This window comes from Micromesistius poutassou (genome assembly GCF_964030765.1).
Source record: "Micromesistius poutassou genome assembly, chromosome: 22".
In the NCBI taxonomy this organism is placed as follows: Eukaryota; Metazoa; Chordata; class Actinopteri; order Gadiformes; family Gadidae; genus Micromesistius; species Micromesistius poutassou.
In genome coordinates, this window is record NC_140292.1 from 11,819,184 (window position 1) to 11,836,638 (window position 17,455).

General features: G+C 47.1%; 3 protein-coding genes across 4 annotated transcripts; all 3 read right to left on the reverse strand.

Moving 5' to 3' along the window:
• Positions 1 to 378: 378 nt before the first annotated feature.
• Positions 379 to 5,146, reverse strand: LOC311367848 (tumor necrosis factor receptor superfamily member 14-like). Of its 2 annotated transcripts, none has more exons than XM_084486689.1 (6): positions 5,121 to 5,146; positions 3,966 to 4,163; positions 3,672 to 3,797; positions 3,411 to 3,566; positions 2,488 to 2,575; positions 379 to 2,292 (listed from the first exon to the last, which is right to left on the reverse strand). In XM_084486689.1, exons 2-6 carry the CDS (start codon positions 4,111 to 4,113, stop codon positions 2,064 to 2,066), a joined length of 747 nt encoding a protein of 248 aa, XP_084342815.1. In that variant the 5' UTR covers positions 4,114 to 4,163; positions 5,121 to 5,146; the 3' UTR covers positions 379 to 2,063. The 2 variants fall into 2 exon arrangements, with proteins under 2 accessions (XP_084342815.1, XP_084342816.1); XM_084486690.1 differs by lacking the exon at positions 5,121 to 5,146 and adding an exon at positions 4,769 to 4,818.
• A 4,443-nt stretch (positions 5,147 to 9,589) lies between these two features.
• LOC311367419 (uncharacterized protein) lies at positions 9,590 to 10,444 on the reverse strand (the record flags this gene model as incomplete). Its single annotated transcript, XM_084486260.1, has 1 exon — positions 9,590 to 10,444. The coding sequence occupies one exon, from the start codon at positions 10,442 to 10,444 to the stop codon at positions 9,590 to 9,592; it is 855 nt and encodes a 284-aa protein (XP_084342386.1).
• Positions 10,445 to 12,195: 1,751 nt separating this feature from the next.
• Positions 12,196 to 16,895, reverse strand: LOC311367708 (tumor necrosis factor receptor superfamily member 14-like). Its single transcript, XM_084486524.1, has 7 exons — positions 16,759 to 16,895; positions 13,912 to 14,085; positions 13,684 to 13,809; positions 13,438 to 13,593; positions 12,781 to 12,868; positions 12,393 to 12,553; positions 12,196 to 12,286 (listed from the first exon to the last, which is right to left on the reverse strand). The coding sequence occupies exons 2-7, from the start codon at positions 14,060 to 14,062 to the stop codon at positions 12,237 to 12,239; spliced, it is 732 nt and encodes a 243-aa protein (XP_084342650.1). The 5' UTR covers positions 14,063 to 14,085; positions 16,759 to 16,895; the 3' UTR covers positions 12,196 to 12,236.
• Positions 16,896 to 17,455: the final 560 nt, after the last annotated feature.

A 17,455-nucleotide genomic window follows, 5' to 3' on the forward strand; every position in this document is an offset into this window, starting at 1 on the left:
CATCACATCTGCCTCACTGCTGCCTTTTAGGCCAATCCTTAAGACACACTACCCTTTAACACAGAGATATCAAGTCGGTAAAGAAAACATTAGTGTCAGTGTGAGGGGTAGAATTCTGCATTATCAAGTTTATCAAACTTAAAATACTATTTTACTACAGTTGGTCTAATATAGGCCTACCTATTATTAGTATGGGATCTTTACTTGGTAGGCTCTGGCCTCCGAGGTCTTTTAGGTTAGGATTAGGAGTTAGACTTCCGAAATAAAGTAATGTCCATGTTGTTTAGCTCTCACATAAAAACGGATAACTTAATTAGCTGAATTGGCTCCCAGTCACTGCGCTACCGTCAACCGAGGAAGATGAGACACACTCAAGCACAACATATATATATTTTAATATTAACAATAAAACACTGATACAACTATAAATAACCAATAAAGCATGAATAAAATAATATATATAAAGAAATAGGCCTGAGATACCAAAGCGCACATTTAAGTTTGACCTGCTTTTTTTCCTTTTTTAATGTAACACAAAATGGAGATGCAACCCTGTGCAAAAACTGATCTGATGGAAGTAATGACTCTGTGACTTGTTCTGATAATACATACACATAAACACACATACATTCATCTATATATATTTCTGCTCTTTACACAGTGACTCTTGAAACTCGTTGTCACCTCAAGTGGTCTCCCAATCATTTCCGCTTTTATCCAAAGCGACTTACAACCATTCATACACACATTGGCACACCAACAGCGTCAGAGTCAACCACGCAGGGCGACAGCCAGCTCGTCGGGAGCAGTAAGGGTTAGGTGTCTTGCTCAGGGACACCTCAACACTCAGATAGGAGTGGCACTCTCGTCACATAAGAGTTTAAAGCCTTAGCACCTTAGCGAGGGGGAAGGCCACGTGCAACATAAACAACCACATCTTTCTGTTAGTAGCATACATTACTGACTGAGGACTAAATGATTCCAGTATTTGGTTAAGAAAGGGTTGATAATGCTTAAACATGTACATTAACAGAGCCATAATTAAGTACTAACCAAAAATCTCTACTGCTGAAAAATACATATATTATAAGTAAAGCATACCTCCCCTTATTGCAGTCGCCTAAAAAAAAGCCCCATTTGTGCAACAAAATCAAAGTATAATACTTGTATCTCCACTTATAGAAGTACATATACTTCTGTAAAGCTTTACTTTGCTGTATTGGCAAGTGTAAATCAGAGCTTATTAGCGATTGCCCTTCACGATAACATTTGGTAACGCAGCTGTTAAGATAAGAGAGTTGTAAAGAGAGCAAAAGGCTGTTAAGATAAGAGAGTTGTAAAGAGAGCAAAAGGGAGCAGAGGAAAGCAAGGCTTTGAAACCAAAGCTGCCAAAAGATCCCCTACTTTCTCTGTCATTTAGAACTGTTGCAGTCACGTACCTGGGACAGGCAATGTGCTTAACTCGTACCTACTGCACTGTTTGTTTTAATGAACATATTTAAGGCTTTAAGGCTGCAAAGTTTCAAGGGCTGACCAGTGATTAGTACCTTATGACCTGACTTGCTGGTGGCAGTTGTGATGCACGATACATTTGGTTTTGATAGGACAAAGACATTGTGCTTCTACATCAAAAATTGCCCTCTTACACTTACAAGTATTGCCATGCTTTTCCTATTCACTTATTGCAGTGCTTTATGTCAAAAACAAGCGCATTAAACCTACCAACGGTAACTTCAAAATCAGTCGGTACCCAGATATGGCCCGAGAATGTAAATGAATTGTCAGCACCAATAAAGTTAAACCGAATGAATTACTGAATTACCTGTCTAGCTCTCTCACTTCAGTTTGGCATCAGATTCCTGTTTATGGCCGCCAGTCCTCCAGGCTCTCTTTTCCAATGAAATGTCACAAGAGAAACTGGAAATCAAGGCTAGCACCAAGCTAGCCGTCACTATCATTCAGCTTTACATAAAACAGATATATGTCAGTGTTTCCCCTGTATACATTGAGCAGTGGTGCACAGCTGGATTACTAGTACCACAGCATCACTAGCGCCAGTGCAATCAGAAATGCACCTCACCCACAATCATTAACCTGAGGCCTTCAGCCTGGTGTGGGAAATAATGTATATACATACATAGACATAGCATCAAGCCGATGATTGCCACTACATGAAATAGTGTTCCAGCTACTCCGATTCCTAATATCTCCCAAACACTTTTGAATGAACTACATTCAGAATCAATAGAATCACTTCCTGGTTTCATCTGCTCCAGTCCCAGATGTTCACATCTGAAATGAAGACAAAACCACATTTCCCACAATATTCTACCATTTTCTATTCAACCACTCAACATTTTCATTGTCAGGCTTTTATTATTCTGTTTCAAATGTAATTCTAAAATATCTTTGATTAACAATAGAGCAAAGACTATAGTGTTAAAACATAGTCCATTTTTATTCTGCATTGGGAAATTAACTACTTACGTTGTGTGGGGCAGGCAAGATGTTGAGTTGCCATTTGAGAATGTTCCATGGTTGCATTTAAGGCACACGGTGTCTTGAGATGCTGTTCCTGTATCAATAAACATTGCTTTATTGAAACCTAACTAATATTCATGCATGACAAAACATAATTGATATTTCGGAATGTTTGGTGGTAGCAGTTCTACACAGCCCTATTAAAGCAGTTCTCACAAGAGCACAATTTGAATTTGGCCAGCGAGTCACTCTGGGAACGAGCAATATACTCACTCCTCGATTGCCTAAACCCAGAACATTAACCAATCACATCGGTGTATCTGATATAGGCGGGCAAAAAGCGTTGGTGTTTTTCCGATCGTAAACGGCAAATCTTATCTATTGGTTAGCTCCACTGGTCTGGATACGTCACCCCTTGTATTCTTCTGATTGGTCGTAGTGTTATCCAATTGCGTGCAGTGATATTTTCAAATGCATGCTTGGTTCCGCCCCTTGAGTTGGGCCATTTTCATTACTCGTTGCCAGACCTTACAGCTTTCTAGATGTGGGTCTGGATTTCCAGGCTATTGTCTTTGGGAAATTTGTTGGGTGTGTGTATATTTGTATCATTGTATGCATTCAAAGTGAATCGCCCATGTGGATTCACTGGCCTCTGTACAGGACTTTTCTAAATGGTAAATGGTAAATGGACTGCATTTATAGAATGCATGGAGTCAACCATGCAGACAGCAAGCTCGTCGGGAGCAGCTAGGGTTAGGTGCCTTGCTCAGGGACACCTCGACACTCATCTAGGAGGAGCCGGGGATCAAACTAGCAACCTTGCAGTTACCAGCCAACCCGCTCTACCTCCTGAGCTGTTGTGTGAAGTGTGTAGTAGTAGTGGCAATTATTTAATTTGGATATTCATGCATACATAGGAGGACACCAACCGCTTTGGCTGATGTATTGACCAGGACTGCAATCCATGTGTCCCTGAGCTGCCATACATCCACCCCTCTTGGAGTCCTTACAGAAGTATCCATCCAGTACCTCACACAGAGTATCTGATGTGGTTGTACACCGCTTTTTTACCTTCAAACCTAGACCTGCCAATCACAATGCAGTTACAGAGAAACCCGATGGAACACAATAGTTGTTTGAGGAGGTAATATAATGAAATATAATGAATTATAAACAAAAGGTGGCTATACCTGGAGAACAGTCGGTGCAAGGGGAGCATTGTTTACGCCCATTCTGGCCATTGTTGAAAGTACCATTGCTGCACGGCAGACACACTGTGTATTTTCTCGGCGTACAGTCCTCAGAAACACGGTAGCCTGTGGGACAGAAAACTGACAGAATTGGACTGGATATTTTTTCCCTAAATCAATATATATATATTATATATATATATATATATATATATATATATATATATATTATTTTATATATATAATATATTTCAATATTTAAATTAATCAATATTGGAGGTATTTCACTCTTACCAGGTGGGCATGCAGGACAACACTCATTATGCACTATTGAATATTCGTCCCAGGGACATCTTGTTGATACATTGGTAATGGCAATGAGTATTAGTACAACTAAATGGAGGGAAAGATGTCGATTATTCATTCCAGTTTGGATCATCATTATCAGGACGTTTCGTTGTGTGGCGGACACAACTGGAAGACTGGAAATGTCTGTGAAAACGATAAAAACAAAACGACTTAGAAGCTAACTAAATGTAAACAAGACTAAACAGTAGGCCTACACAAAAGAACAAACAATATTAGTAGAATCAATGTTAGTGTAAAGGCAATAAAGAAATATAAATAAATGCAGATTAAGTAATATTTGAAAACAATTATTATATAGGCCTATTAGCGTCTGCACACACACACACACACACACACACACACACACACACACACACACACACACACACACACACACACACACACACACACACACACACACACACACACACACACACACACTTTTGATTTATGTTAGATGTGTTAGATTAGATAGTTTATGGACATGAAGCATAATGACACAGACACACAATTGTGGCTGTGATATCAGCTATGATAGCATATAGTTAGCTAGCTTTTCCCCCACTTATTTTGTGTATGTGTTGTGGATTTTGGTCCAGGAAAGGCCGCCGAGACAGGATCGCTTTTAACTCACTTTATTTGGTTAAGGTTATTGGTCTACTATCTATCGTCTATGAAACAAAAGGAGAGGGATCGTACATAACACGCGTGGAGCGTCTCTAAGCATAACATCCAAAAAGATACGCTACCCAAGAGATTCTGTCCTCCAAAGGCGGAGTCTGAGTTTATGTATCCCAGGTGTTCTTCTTTGGGTTTTCTCACTTCCTCTGTGTGTCCGTTGCTGCCCCTAGTGTAAATGTTTTGTAACTTTGTCAAATGTGTTCAGTGCTGCCCTCAGGCGATTAGGAGGGGAAATTACCTCTAAATTATGCTTGGTGCTACTGGATATGGCTATGTGAGAGTATTACAGTAAAAATGTATCGCTAGGGAATATTACAATTAAAAAATGTCACATATGTATGCATATTCCCCAGTTTCATAAGCCAAATATTTATATTTTCAACTAAACTGCCGATCCATCCGTCAGCTACAATATCTTACCTCAAAGAATTGATGCGGTCTAGCGGTGTTCTGTTATGAGCCAGCTGGTTTCGGAAATAGGTATCGGTTTCGGTTTTGACTGGGACTGACCATGCGTAATTTATACGAATAAATATGTACTCTTATTTAATATAAATTATATCATTATTAATGATTTGTAATAGCCTATAGTTCTTATAAATTCCCTTGTATCATGATGAATATTATGTAAAGTGTTTGTTTATTTATGTATATGCAGAACTTAGACGTCTCCCATACCGGTATATAGAGCGCAACAGTGTGTTAGTGAAAGTCCCATTCATATGCTGCTTATTGAATTTATTACATAGGAATTGTCAACAATTAACCTTGTTCTTGGAAAACCGGCGAGAACAAAAAGTGTATTTGATTGATGCAATGCAACTACAACCGTTTTCATCTAGTTTCAACTAGGTTTTTGGGTTTTTGGTGCAGTTAAAGTAGCATTAATAATAGTGTGGCGACGCACAGAAAGATTGAGACAGAAGCCCAGGTTTAAATGGTTTACAACTTCCGTGCCTCATACACCGCACGACTACGGAAGTTGCCTTTATTTTGAACACACTTCGCACAGAACACAGCACAACCAACACACATACATACATGACATTCTCGATAACGGTGCGACACAAAGAACACAACATGATAACAGCACTACACTCCAACAACCCTAACCCATTAATCCCACTTAACTTAACACTCCTAAACCACTCCAACAAATACGATGGGAACGTCGATTCAACTGCAATAGCGAATTCCCATGATCCCCTGCACGGAACCCGAACAGGCGTCCACGGCAGTGGTCGCCACACAGCTCCCCCCTGAGGGGTCAGTCGTCCCCGACGACCCCCTCACCCGACACATAGTCCCTCAAGTGTTCGGGGGCCCGGCGGCGCCAGGTAGGCCGCTGGATCCCCCCGGGAGTGGCAACCGCGGGGCCAATGGCCCCGTCGGGGGAGTTGGCAGGGGCAGAGGAGTCGGCAGGGGCCGGGGGCCCCCCGGGGAACCACTGGGCGTTCCGCCCCCCTCCTCCTCAGCAACAACTGGGGCGAGGGGGCGGTACGGCGAGAGCCTGTCCCGGTGCAGCACCACCACACGCCCCCGTCCCGGCATCCGCAGGCGGTAGACCACCTCGGACACGACGCCAAGGATCTCCCCAGGCCCCTGCCAGTGGCTCCGCAGCTTAGGGCAGACCCCCCTCTTTCGCACAGGGCAGTACACCCACACCCTGTCCCCGGGTGTGAACGCTCGTCCCTGACAGCGAGTGTCGTAGCCCCTCTTCTGCCTCACCCCAGAGGCAGCCTGAGCCTGGCGGGTGTAGTCATGGACCACCAGCAGGCGATCCCTCAGCCGGCGGAAGTAATCCATCGCCGCACCCCCGGCAATCTCAGGCTCGGGCGGGGACCCGAACACCAAGTCCACCGGTGTCCGGAGCTCCCGCCCGAACATGAGGGCCGCCGGCGTGCAGTGACTGGTCTCCTGCACTGCCGTCCGATAGGACCACAGGACCAGGGGAAGGTGGCGGTCCCAGTCCCGCTGGTGCTGGCTGGTGAGGATGGCGAGCTGGGTGGCCAGGGTGCGGTTAAACCGCTCCACCAACCCGTCGCTCTGGGGATGGAGTGGCGTCGTCCTCGTCTTATGCACCCCCAGCCGCCGGCAGACCTCCCCAAAGACCTGGGACTCAAAGTTCTGCCCCTGGTCGCTGTGGAGCTCCTCGGGGACCCCGAAGCGGGCAAACATCTCCTCCACCAACTTCTCCGCAGTGGTGGCGGCACTCTGGTCTGGCACCGCATACGCCTCGGGCCATTTGGTGAAGTAGTCCATGGCCACGAGGACGTAGCGGTTGCCGGAGTCGGTGACTGGGAATGGCCCCAGGACGTCGACCCCCACCCGCTCCATCGGCGCTCCCACCAGGTACTGCTGGAGCGGGGCGTGGGAACGCTGGGCAGGCCCTTTCTGTGCTGTGCAGGTGTCGCAGCAGTGGACGTGTAGCTCAACGTCCCGCCGACAGCCCGGCCAGTAGAACCGCCCGCGCAGGCGGTGCAGGGTCTTGGCGTTCCCGTAGTGCCCCGCTCCCACCGAGCCGTGGTCCAGCTGCAGTACCTGTAGACGAAGCACACGGGGAACCAACAGCTGTAGGATGTCGCCCTTACCCCTAGGATCCTGCCACCGGCAGTAGACCACCCCTTCGTGGAGCTGGAAGCATCCCCACTGGGAGTGGTAGGCCTTCACATCAGACCCCCGCGCCGACACCTCCGGCCAGCTGGGGCGCCGCCCCGCCTCCAACCAGTCCCTCACTGCCGCCAGGGTCTCATCGGCCCGCTGCTGCTGCTCCAACTGGCGCGCCGACAGCGGGAGCCACCCCTCAGCATCATCGGCGACCTGGACAGCCCCGGTGGTCTGGACAGCCGCCACCACCGGAAGCTTGTTGGCCCGCTCCTCCTGCCGCAGGCAGTAGCGACACTCCAGGGCTGCACAGGGCCGTCGGGAGAGCGCGTCGGCGTTGCTGTGGAGGCGTCCCGCCCGATGCTGGATCTCGAAGTCGTACTCCTGCAGCGCCTCCAGCCATCGAGCCACCTGGCCCTCAGGGTTCTTAAAACTGAGGAGCCAGGTGAGGGACGCGTGGTTGGTGCGGACCAGGAAGCGCTTGCCATGCAGGTATGGTTTGAAATGCCGCACAGCCAGAACCACAGCCAGCAGCTCCCGTCGGGTCACGCAGTAATTGCGCTCCGCCCGACTAAGCGTGCGGCTGAAGTAGGCCACCGCATGCTCCCCATCCTCCCCCCCCTGGGAGAGGACCGCACCCACCCCCACGTCGCTGGCATCTGTGTCGACGGTGAAGGGGCGACGCGCATCGGGGTAGGCCAGGACCGGGGCCTCAGTGAGGACCGCCTGGAGTCGGGCGAAAGCCGTGGCGCAGGCGTCGTTCCAGACGTACGGCCGGCCCGCCTCGGTCAGGCGGTGGAGAGGGCTGGTGACCGTGGCGAAGTCCCGGACGAACCGGCGGTAGTACCCCACCAGGCCCAGAAAACTCTGCAGTTCGCCGGCATTGGCGGGGGTCGGCCAGTCCCGGACTGCTGCCGCCTTGGCCGGGTTCGTGGCTACGCCCCGCTCGCTCACCACGTGCCCCAAGAACAGCGTTTCCCTGGTCAGCAGGGAACACTTGGCAGGGTTCAGCCGCAACCCGGCCCGGCGGATGGCGGCAAGAACCTCCCGCAGGTTCTCCAGCGCCCCACCGAAGTCGCGGGCATGCACCAGCAAATCGTCCAGGTACACGACACAACGACTCCGGGGGACGTCCGCCAGTACCCTCTCCATCATCCGCTCGAATGTAGCCGGCGCGTTGCATAGTCCGAACGGCATGACCCAAAACTGCCACAAACCCTGCCCGATGGTGAACGCAGTCTTTGGTCTGGCCTCGGGGTCCAGCTCCACCTGCCAGTAGCCGCTACGCAGGTCGAGGGAGCTGAACCAGCTAGACCCTCCGATGTAGTCCAGGGCGTCGTCGATGCGAGGGAGCGGGTACGAGTCCTTCCGCGTGACTGCGTTGAGGCGCCGGTAGTCCACGCAGAACCTCCAGCTGCCGTCCTTCTTCCTCACCAGGACGGCCGGAGCCGCCCAGGGACTGGACGAGGGCTCGATCACCCCCGCTGCAGCCATCTCGCGGACCTTGTCCTCAGCCGCCTGGCGTTTGGCCATGGCTAGTCGATGGGGCCGCAGGCGGATGGGCCAGGCAGAGCCGGTGTTGATGGCATGCTGCACCAGCCCGGTCCGCCTGCAGTCCTCATCCCGAGCTGCAAAAATGTCCCCATAGTCCTCGAGTAGCAGCCTCAGCTGTTCACTCTGCTGCACGTCGAGGCCAACTCCACTGCGCAGCCAGAGCGCGTGGACAGCCTCGACGGTCTCCGGGGAAGGGGAGGCAGCAGACACAGGTCCGCTCTCACTGCAGGGCCGGGGCATCCGGCCCGTAACCCGGCGACTGCTCCGCTGACCGCCAGAGCCCCTGTGTTCTCCCCGCCCGGACTGGAGTGCCACGGTCTCTGCGCCTACAGTGATGGCTGCTCCAGCCATGTCCATCCTGGCACCCCAACGGACCAGCAGGTCCAGGCCGATGATGCATGGGTCCCGAATGTCAGCGAGCCAAAACTCATGCATCACCTCCTGGTCACCCAGCTGGACGACCAGCTGCTTCCTCCCCCTCATTCCGGCCTCCTGCCCCGTCACAGTCGTCAGGCGACCGCTGGTCGCCGTCCACCCCCCCGAGAGTGCGCCGGTGGTGCCCGGAAAAACACCCGGACGCACCAGGGAGATGGTCGACCCTGTGTCCACCAAGGCCTGGCAGGGTCAGCCGTCGAGCCTGCAGTGGAGGTAGAGGCCCCTGGCGCGGGCAGGGCTGCCGACCAGAGCGCACCGACCGTGGAGAGGGGTAGGCTTTCGGAGTGGTGGTCCCCTCACTGGCCCACCCCGCCGTAGTTTTCCGCCGAACGAAGGGGTCTAGCCCGTGGTGCCGGGGCAGGGCAGTCACGGGCCAGATGGCCTGGTTCACCACATCGGAAGCAGCGCCGGTCAGCTCCGGACGCACGGTCGGGGGGTGGTGGCCGCTGCCGGGGGCGCTGGGGCGATGTCCAGGCCTGGAAAACCTCCTCTCCGTCCTCCTGCTCGCAGTAGTCCGCCCGCCGGACGTGAGGTCGGGAGGCACTGGGCGGCTGCAGGCTGGGTTGGTCGGAAAGCTCTCGTTCTGCCCGTTCCGCCTCGTCGAGCGCAGCACCGAGGGTCGGGGGCCTGGTAAGCCGGACATGCTGTCCCAGCCGTGGCGGGGCAAGTCCCCGAAGGAAGGCGTGTAGGGCTAGGTCCTCCTTAACCGCAGCAGGGTAGGTGGGGTACCCACGCTGGGCATACAACAGAACGTCCGCGGCGTAGGCCCCCAAGCGTTCCCCTTCCTGGCGGCGGCGGCCGGTTAGCAATTCCCGGCTGTGGTCAGCGACCGCCCGCTGCCCGGAACGCATTTCCAACGCCCGGGTCAAGGCCTGGAGGTCCCGCTGGGCTGCTGGGGCCAGGTCCAGAAGAACTTGCACCGCCGTCCCCTCCAACGCCAGGGCAAGCTGGGTGGCTGACTCGTCCCCACCCCAGCCATAATGTAGTGCAGCGATCCGGAACTGCGCCAGGTAAGGTTCCAGCTGCGTTGTCCCGGAATATTTGGGCAGCCTGGCCACCTGGGGGCGGTCGACCGCTGCCAACCGTGCGATTCCCCCATCGGCGACTGGGTGGTGCTGTGCACCAGTCGTGCCCGTCGCGACCGGTGACATGCCAGGAGCTGAAACGCCGGGCCAGTCATCGTCATGTTTTTAAAGAACTCTCGTGCAGGCTTGAAGAGGGTTGTAGACTTTTCGCTTGGTTCTCCAGCTGTTTCTCAATTTGCGTTCTCGTGTGTTCTCGTGTACTTGCGTTCTCGGTAAACGTCATCAGTGGTAGCCCAAGCACTGTTCCAATTCCAAGTACGCGAGTACTGTCGTAAAACCCGGAAGTGTTCTCGATGAGGCCGTTCTACCGAGGATGCATCGGAGGTGACTCGTGTGGACTTGAGACCGTTAAATATCCCAGAATGCATCATCGAGTCCGCTGCTGTTCCAATTGCAGGTGCGTACTCGCGTTCTCGGAAGTCTGTACTTGAAAGTCCGGACTTGCCAAGTACGTACTTCCAAGTCCGCGAGTACGTAGTCTGCGTACTTGGTATTGAGAAACGGCTTCCGTCTCAACTGTAGGTCTATTACTGAGCGAAAAGACTACAACCAAACATAAACAGCCCCCTTTCCGTTTCCAGCCAACAATGAGTCTTCCAACAGAAATCAATGGGATGTACAAAATGCGATAAATGTGCAATAAAACACGACAGAAACGGTATTTCGCTATGATACTTGATTTGGAACATCAACGAACACCACTAACCACTAACTCGGTGAGTTACACATTTCTGAAAACCAACATTTAGGGTTGTTTTAAGGACAGGTTTGTGCATGCATGTAGCCAGCCATTCTGAAGCAGGCGGGGGCGATTCTAAATGAGCCAAATACCCGAGACAGGACCAATAGTCAACATGTCGGTGTCAACCACTCTATTTCATCCTAGACAAACCAGAAAGGGGGCTCAACGTGCTAAATACCGGAATTGTCCTTTAACCTAAACATTAACCTACTCAGTAGGCCTGCCCCGACGTGAGTCGGCGATTGGTCTTTCCTTTCCTTCTCAAACTACGTTATAATTACATGTTCATCAGACCGATTTTCAAAATTTCTCGGGGGAGAAACCCCCGAATCCCCGTCTTAGAAGGACTCTAACTTCTGGGCTACAGCCCTGAATATATTAAATTGCTAGCGACGCTCCTGATCCTTGCAAAGATAAACCCAGAGAGACAAAAAATATAATTTTGACAAAAACTTCAACAATCCATAAAGTAGCACAAATTATTGACTAAACAACAAATTTCCCAAAGACAAACTAAACATTGAACTCACATTGAACATTGTATTTGGCACAAAACAAAAAAAGTTGTGAGATGCTGGAGGAAAAATCCACGGCGTTAGGCTTAACCGAGATATCTGATTTAGCTTGCGCTAGAGCGGGAGAGACGTCTCATGCAGGGCTCAATGGACATCAATTAGACCCGGGTTCCTCACCCTATTTGTTACTGAGGCCCGGTATGCATATAGGGGGCTGCAGGCTTTTTTTCGGGTAGGCTTTTGAATCTCTGCGGAGATGGAGCGATGGAGCGATCCGTGGAGCGATGGTTGAGAAGTGAGAACCCCAGAATGAGACGACGTAAAACATGCACATTTGTTAAAAAAAAATTAAAGTAGAAAAGATATCAAAAAAATTGTAAGATCAGTATAAAGATATATTTATTTTTAATTTTTAGTGTTTAAATAAAGCTTAAAGGTTAACATTTAAAGAGTTGGGAGGTCTGAAGTAGGCCTAGTGGAAGTCTCACAGAAATGGGCAACTGAAAAGTGAAAGTAGGTTTGATCAACCTTTCCATCTAAAGAAAATATAATAATTGAGTTGATTACAACGTGCACCTTTATACTAATGTTGTATTTTGTGTCAAACCAAGGTAATAACACGTACCAATTTTTGAGCAGATGCTCTCCATGCTATAGAGTGATAAACAACACAGAAACACATCAGGACAGCAGCAATAGGATAGCAGTCACCATCATTGAGCATAACCATGATATTAGACTTGAATGTTAAGCTTACCTTTTTTCTTTTTAAAACAAACAAAAAGGATTATGAACACTGGTATAAGTGAGATGACTGGTATTGAGCCTAGCCATGATAATGGTTTTGAAGGTTTTCCACATTCAGAATCGGTTGATTCCGTTCCTGGTTTTATCTGCTCCTGTCCCTCAGAATCACATCTGAAGTGAGAAGGACAAAACCACATGTTTAGTTTCCATTTTAGTTTATACCACAGCATTGTTGAATACTTGATTCTGATTGGACAACAACATTCCAAGGGTGTGCATTTTTTTCATTAACTGGACACCTTTGCCGTTTAACATTTCTAAGTCAATGTGCTACAAATCCAACATAAAAGATACACTAAAATAACTATCGTCCAGATGTTCCCCTGTGTTCCACTTACCTTGTGTGAGGCAGGCAAGACGTTGAGTTGCCATCTGAGAATGTTCCATCAATGCATTGGATGCACATTGTGTCTTCAGAGGCTGTTCCTGTACAAATATTAATATTTGGAAAGAATTCAGGTACATGAAATTGAGGTATAAAGTAGACATCCTTGAGCAAGATACCTAACCTGACCTGCTTCTGTATCTCCACTCACGGTCTGTCGCTTTGGATGAAACCATCTGCCATGTGACTTAGTAGCAATACCAGTTACATAAAGTGCAGTTCTGATTATTTCAAAACATCATGGATTTGTTTTTGGCTCACTGTTGTTCACAACCTGCAGACTCAGACTTTTACAGTTGTCATTCATTTTGTACATTTTGTACTTACCCTCTAAGGTTTTCTTTTTTTTTTCTTTCTTTTGGAACAACGCCCATTTATCAAAGTTTAGCTTGCAGGTTGCCATTTCCATTGCCATTATCTTTTAGCCTAGATAGACGTATGCATAAACAATGCCACCAAGGAAGCACATGTGCTACCTAGCATCTAAACTTTTAATGGACTGTAACTAAACTATGACAAGCAGATAGGCAAGCAGATAATAGGCAGATTTCTGCCTAAGAAATTCTTCCTAATTTAAGATATAAATGTGTTATTAAATGTGCATAAATACCTCTTTGGCTGATGTATTGACCAGGACTGCAATCCATGTGCCTCTGAGCTGCCATACATCCACCCCTCTTGGAGTCCTTACAGAAGTATCCGTCCAGTAGCTCACACAGAGCATCTGATGTGGTTGTACACCGCTTCTTAACCTTCAAACCTTGACCTGCCAATCACAATACAGTTAGAAAAAGAAGAAAAACTTGAGAGAACACAAAAGCTGTCTGAGGAAGTGTTGAATTCTTATTGAATTTACCTGGATGACAATCTGTACAGGGATCACATTCTTTATGCTCATTATAGCCATTGTGGAAAGTACCTTCACGGCACGGCTCACAGGCTGTTATTTTATCATGTCTGCAGTCCTCAGAAACACGCTTTCCTGTTGGACAGAAAATGGATGGAATTGGACCAGAAATGTTTTGCCAGAACAATTAAATTTAGATTTTCTAAATCATCAATATTTTTGGTATTTCAGTCTCACCAGATGGACATTCAGGGCAACACTCAATTCCATGTCGGTATTCATTCGGGGGACACTTTGAGGATACAATAGTACCTGCAATAAAAATCTGCACAATTGTGATTGGAGATGGCTGTCCAATCTTTAATCCAGAAGCTCCCATCGTCATCATTGTGTGGCAGAGGCTGGAAATATCTGTGAAGATATAGAACAGAAGACTAAGAAGCTAATACAATTTACATAAGAGTAAACGCTACAAAATAAATACTGCAAATCTATATACTCAATATGAGTAGTAGCAATGTCAATGTTAATTAATTACCTAAATTTCAACATTGCAGGCAGTTGAAGACACTAAGTAGGCCTAGATGCTACATTATTGAAACTATACATTATAAGTGTCTAGTTGAAATGCGCAACACTCGGGTTGACCCTGAGTGTTTAAAATGGGTACTGCAGTCCAAATTCACAATATTGGAGTTTGCGCCAGTCCCCTCCTCCCCAGACTGGACTTGTATGGTCGAGAGAATCTAGTACAAACTCAGTTGATCGAGTTTGTTGGTGAGTTTGTTGTTTGCTTGCTTCCATGGCTGCAGCACTGGAACATGGCTATAACATTGTTGTTGGAGAGGCAGTATTTCGACTTGACTGACTCGATTTTAACCTGTCAAGTTTAAATTGTGTTTGCCAGGTTTGTTGCTTACACATTTTTCAACATATTTTTGTATAGAACCTCAATATATACACATTGAGGCTATAAAAGGTCCAATCATTATTATTATTTTGAGTAGTAGTGTGCTACTCCACACAGGTGGTCATCTTGAGTTGGGAGTTTCCATATCGAAAACATATATATAAAAAAAACATCACCATTATTGCGGCAGATTTTATCGCGATAGATATTAATATTGATTCATCGTCCAGCCTTACATCGACGGAACTAAAAATGAATAACAAATGGGTCAAAGCCAAGAGGGTAAAACGCCTCCCTCTTTCCTACAACTCTCGGCCCAAATCGAAATATCCATAAAAACGTATTCTCCCAAGAGGCTTATGTCCGTTCTGGGCTACTGAAGCAACATTATCATACACAAATTAAAACATACTGTTGAATTTTATGATATTTCTGCCAAGTCCGTACCACTAGATGCCACTCAATTGGACAGCCATTCACTTCATTGTAGACAACTTTCTCTCTAGGTTAAACACAGGCTATTGGATGCATGTGGTTTGCTGAGATAAGCCGACAACCCTGCCCAAGATAAGAATGAGAAATATCTGAAGGCAAAGACAGTCCCTTTTTGTATATGCAATAGGACCAAAAACTCATTTTTACCTAGGGCAATATCCTTGCTAAATTTGCACAATACTGAATCCCAGACCTGACTGTTGTGTGTCCTATGTGTATCGGTCACTGTCGATGTTTTAATGTATTTCTTGTGTGCTTTTACCTGTTAACCTGTCTGCAAACCAAGTTTCCCTTTGGGATAATACACCTACTACTACTAGGGTCTCAGTTCTCCTAAATGCAGTCCCCCCGAGAATGGTGTGTGTGTGTGTGTGTGTGTGTGTGTGTGTGTGTGTGTGTGTGTGTGTGTGTGTGTGTGTGTGTGTGTGTGTGTGTGTGTGTGAAACATTTGCCTCTGCCCCTACACTGCCTCTGATTGGTTTAGCCTGACAATGACATTTCTCAGGTACCCCTCGTTTAAAGAACAGGAAATTTTTGCCATCTTCTGCAAATAACACATGAAGTTAATGAAGGGAGGAAGTAGTGTTGGATGAATGGGTCCAACACAAGAGTTTCACCGAGGAGAAAGGGGTTTGTGTCCTGTGTGATTTTAGGCTAATTATGTTCATTATTATGGTCACAGCTTGGTTAGACTTATTCAACATAACTACTTGGATAGGTTTAAGCAACACAACTCCTTGGTTAGGTAAAGGCCACACAACTACTCGGTTAGGTTTCGGCAACACAATTAGTTGCAAGGGTTAGGTTGTGGTGAATATAAGGTTAGGCAACAGTACTACTTGGTTCGGTTTAAGCAAACTACTTTTTCCACAACTATGTATTTTCTCAACTTCCGCAACTAGGTTGATGCATAAACAGTGACCAAGACAGTAGAACAAAAAATATATTATTTTTTTTCACCGGGGATGAATTATTAGTTACTATAAGCTCCGTTATATAACTCGCATTAAGATGCATTTTGTCTTTTCCAGTCACTCTCGAAATTATACAAAAGTAATAAGAGAAAACACTCGTTTAAGTCGAGCGTGGCGACCTTTTCTTTCTCACATGGAGAAATGAAGGACATTCATTTTCTGTTCATTTAGGCTTAATCAACCTTACAATATTTATAGCTTTCTCCCCAAACAATGTAGGCCAAAAGTGACGCCTTTCCGCCGAACTCTTTAAAACAAAAATTGGTTACAAACTGTGTTTTGTTGGAATAATTATTTGCCTGTGTGTATTAATTATGTCTCTTTCGGATCCACTCTTCATCCGAATCGGTTGCGGAAGAGGAAATAAGGACGTCTAAAAAGCGAATGTGAGCGCTCGACACCCCTTTGATATATCAATAAATTAAAAACACCTACATTGTGCAACACACGTGAGACTGTACATTTTGTGAGACTGTACATTTTGACATAAAACAACATCAAAAAACAAGAAATCTAAAAACAAAGGGGATACATAATATCCAAACCATAATTCACAAGTTGTCTGCTTCCTGCTAGCCCATAACGCACTTCAGCCAACGTTTGCAACTATAGTTGAAGTCCTACTGTCTCGGCACACAAACACTGATTAGGCCTGTAGTGACGAATGCACACAATTGTATTAGCCAATTGAGGTTATTTATTTACCTTTGTGGAAAACGTCATCGGGTCAAGGAGGGATGAAAAGGTGCTTCCTTTCGAACGTAGGAAAAGACAGCACTGTTTAAAATTAATTTGACTCCACTTTCCTAACCGACGTCATTGCGCGACGGCGGGTATTGCTGACCTCTAGCGTCTCCAGCGTGAAACTACAATTTTCCGAAGATTGACTATAACAAGCGCTCTTTGATCCATGCGTTCTTGTCGTATTGATTTCAGGTTATCGCCAACATTGAGAATCACCTAGGTCGGACTTGGCCAACGGAAATATTTGAGCCGTGGTATGAGCCCTGTCTAACAGGAGTAATGTATGTTATCAATGTGTCTGTGTTCTCTCCCCTTCAGATCTAAAGGGCCGCTGCCAGATGGAAGGGTGGAATGTTATTGGAGATGCCCCCATTACCGCACATAGACTTCTACTATTTTTTTTAATAAGGTCACCAATGTACCGGTCCAACAACAGTATGTCTCTGGAATCTCTTTCCCGTCATTTAGTTTTGTTTACTGTTTTATTACATGTATTTTGTGTATCAATATAAATGCCTCTACATAAGAGTCCAAAAAAATATGGACATTGACAACTTATCTTTTGGCGAACAATTTAAGATTGTACTCTTCCGGCTAGACTTTCACATTAGGCCTATGCAAGAACGTAAATCTTGGCTAACTGCTGGATAATTGGAAC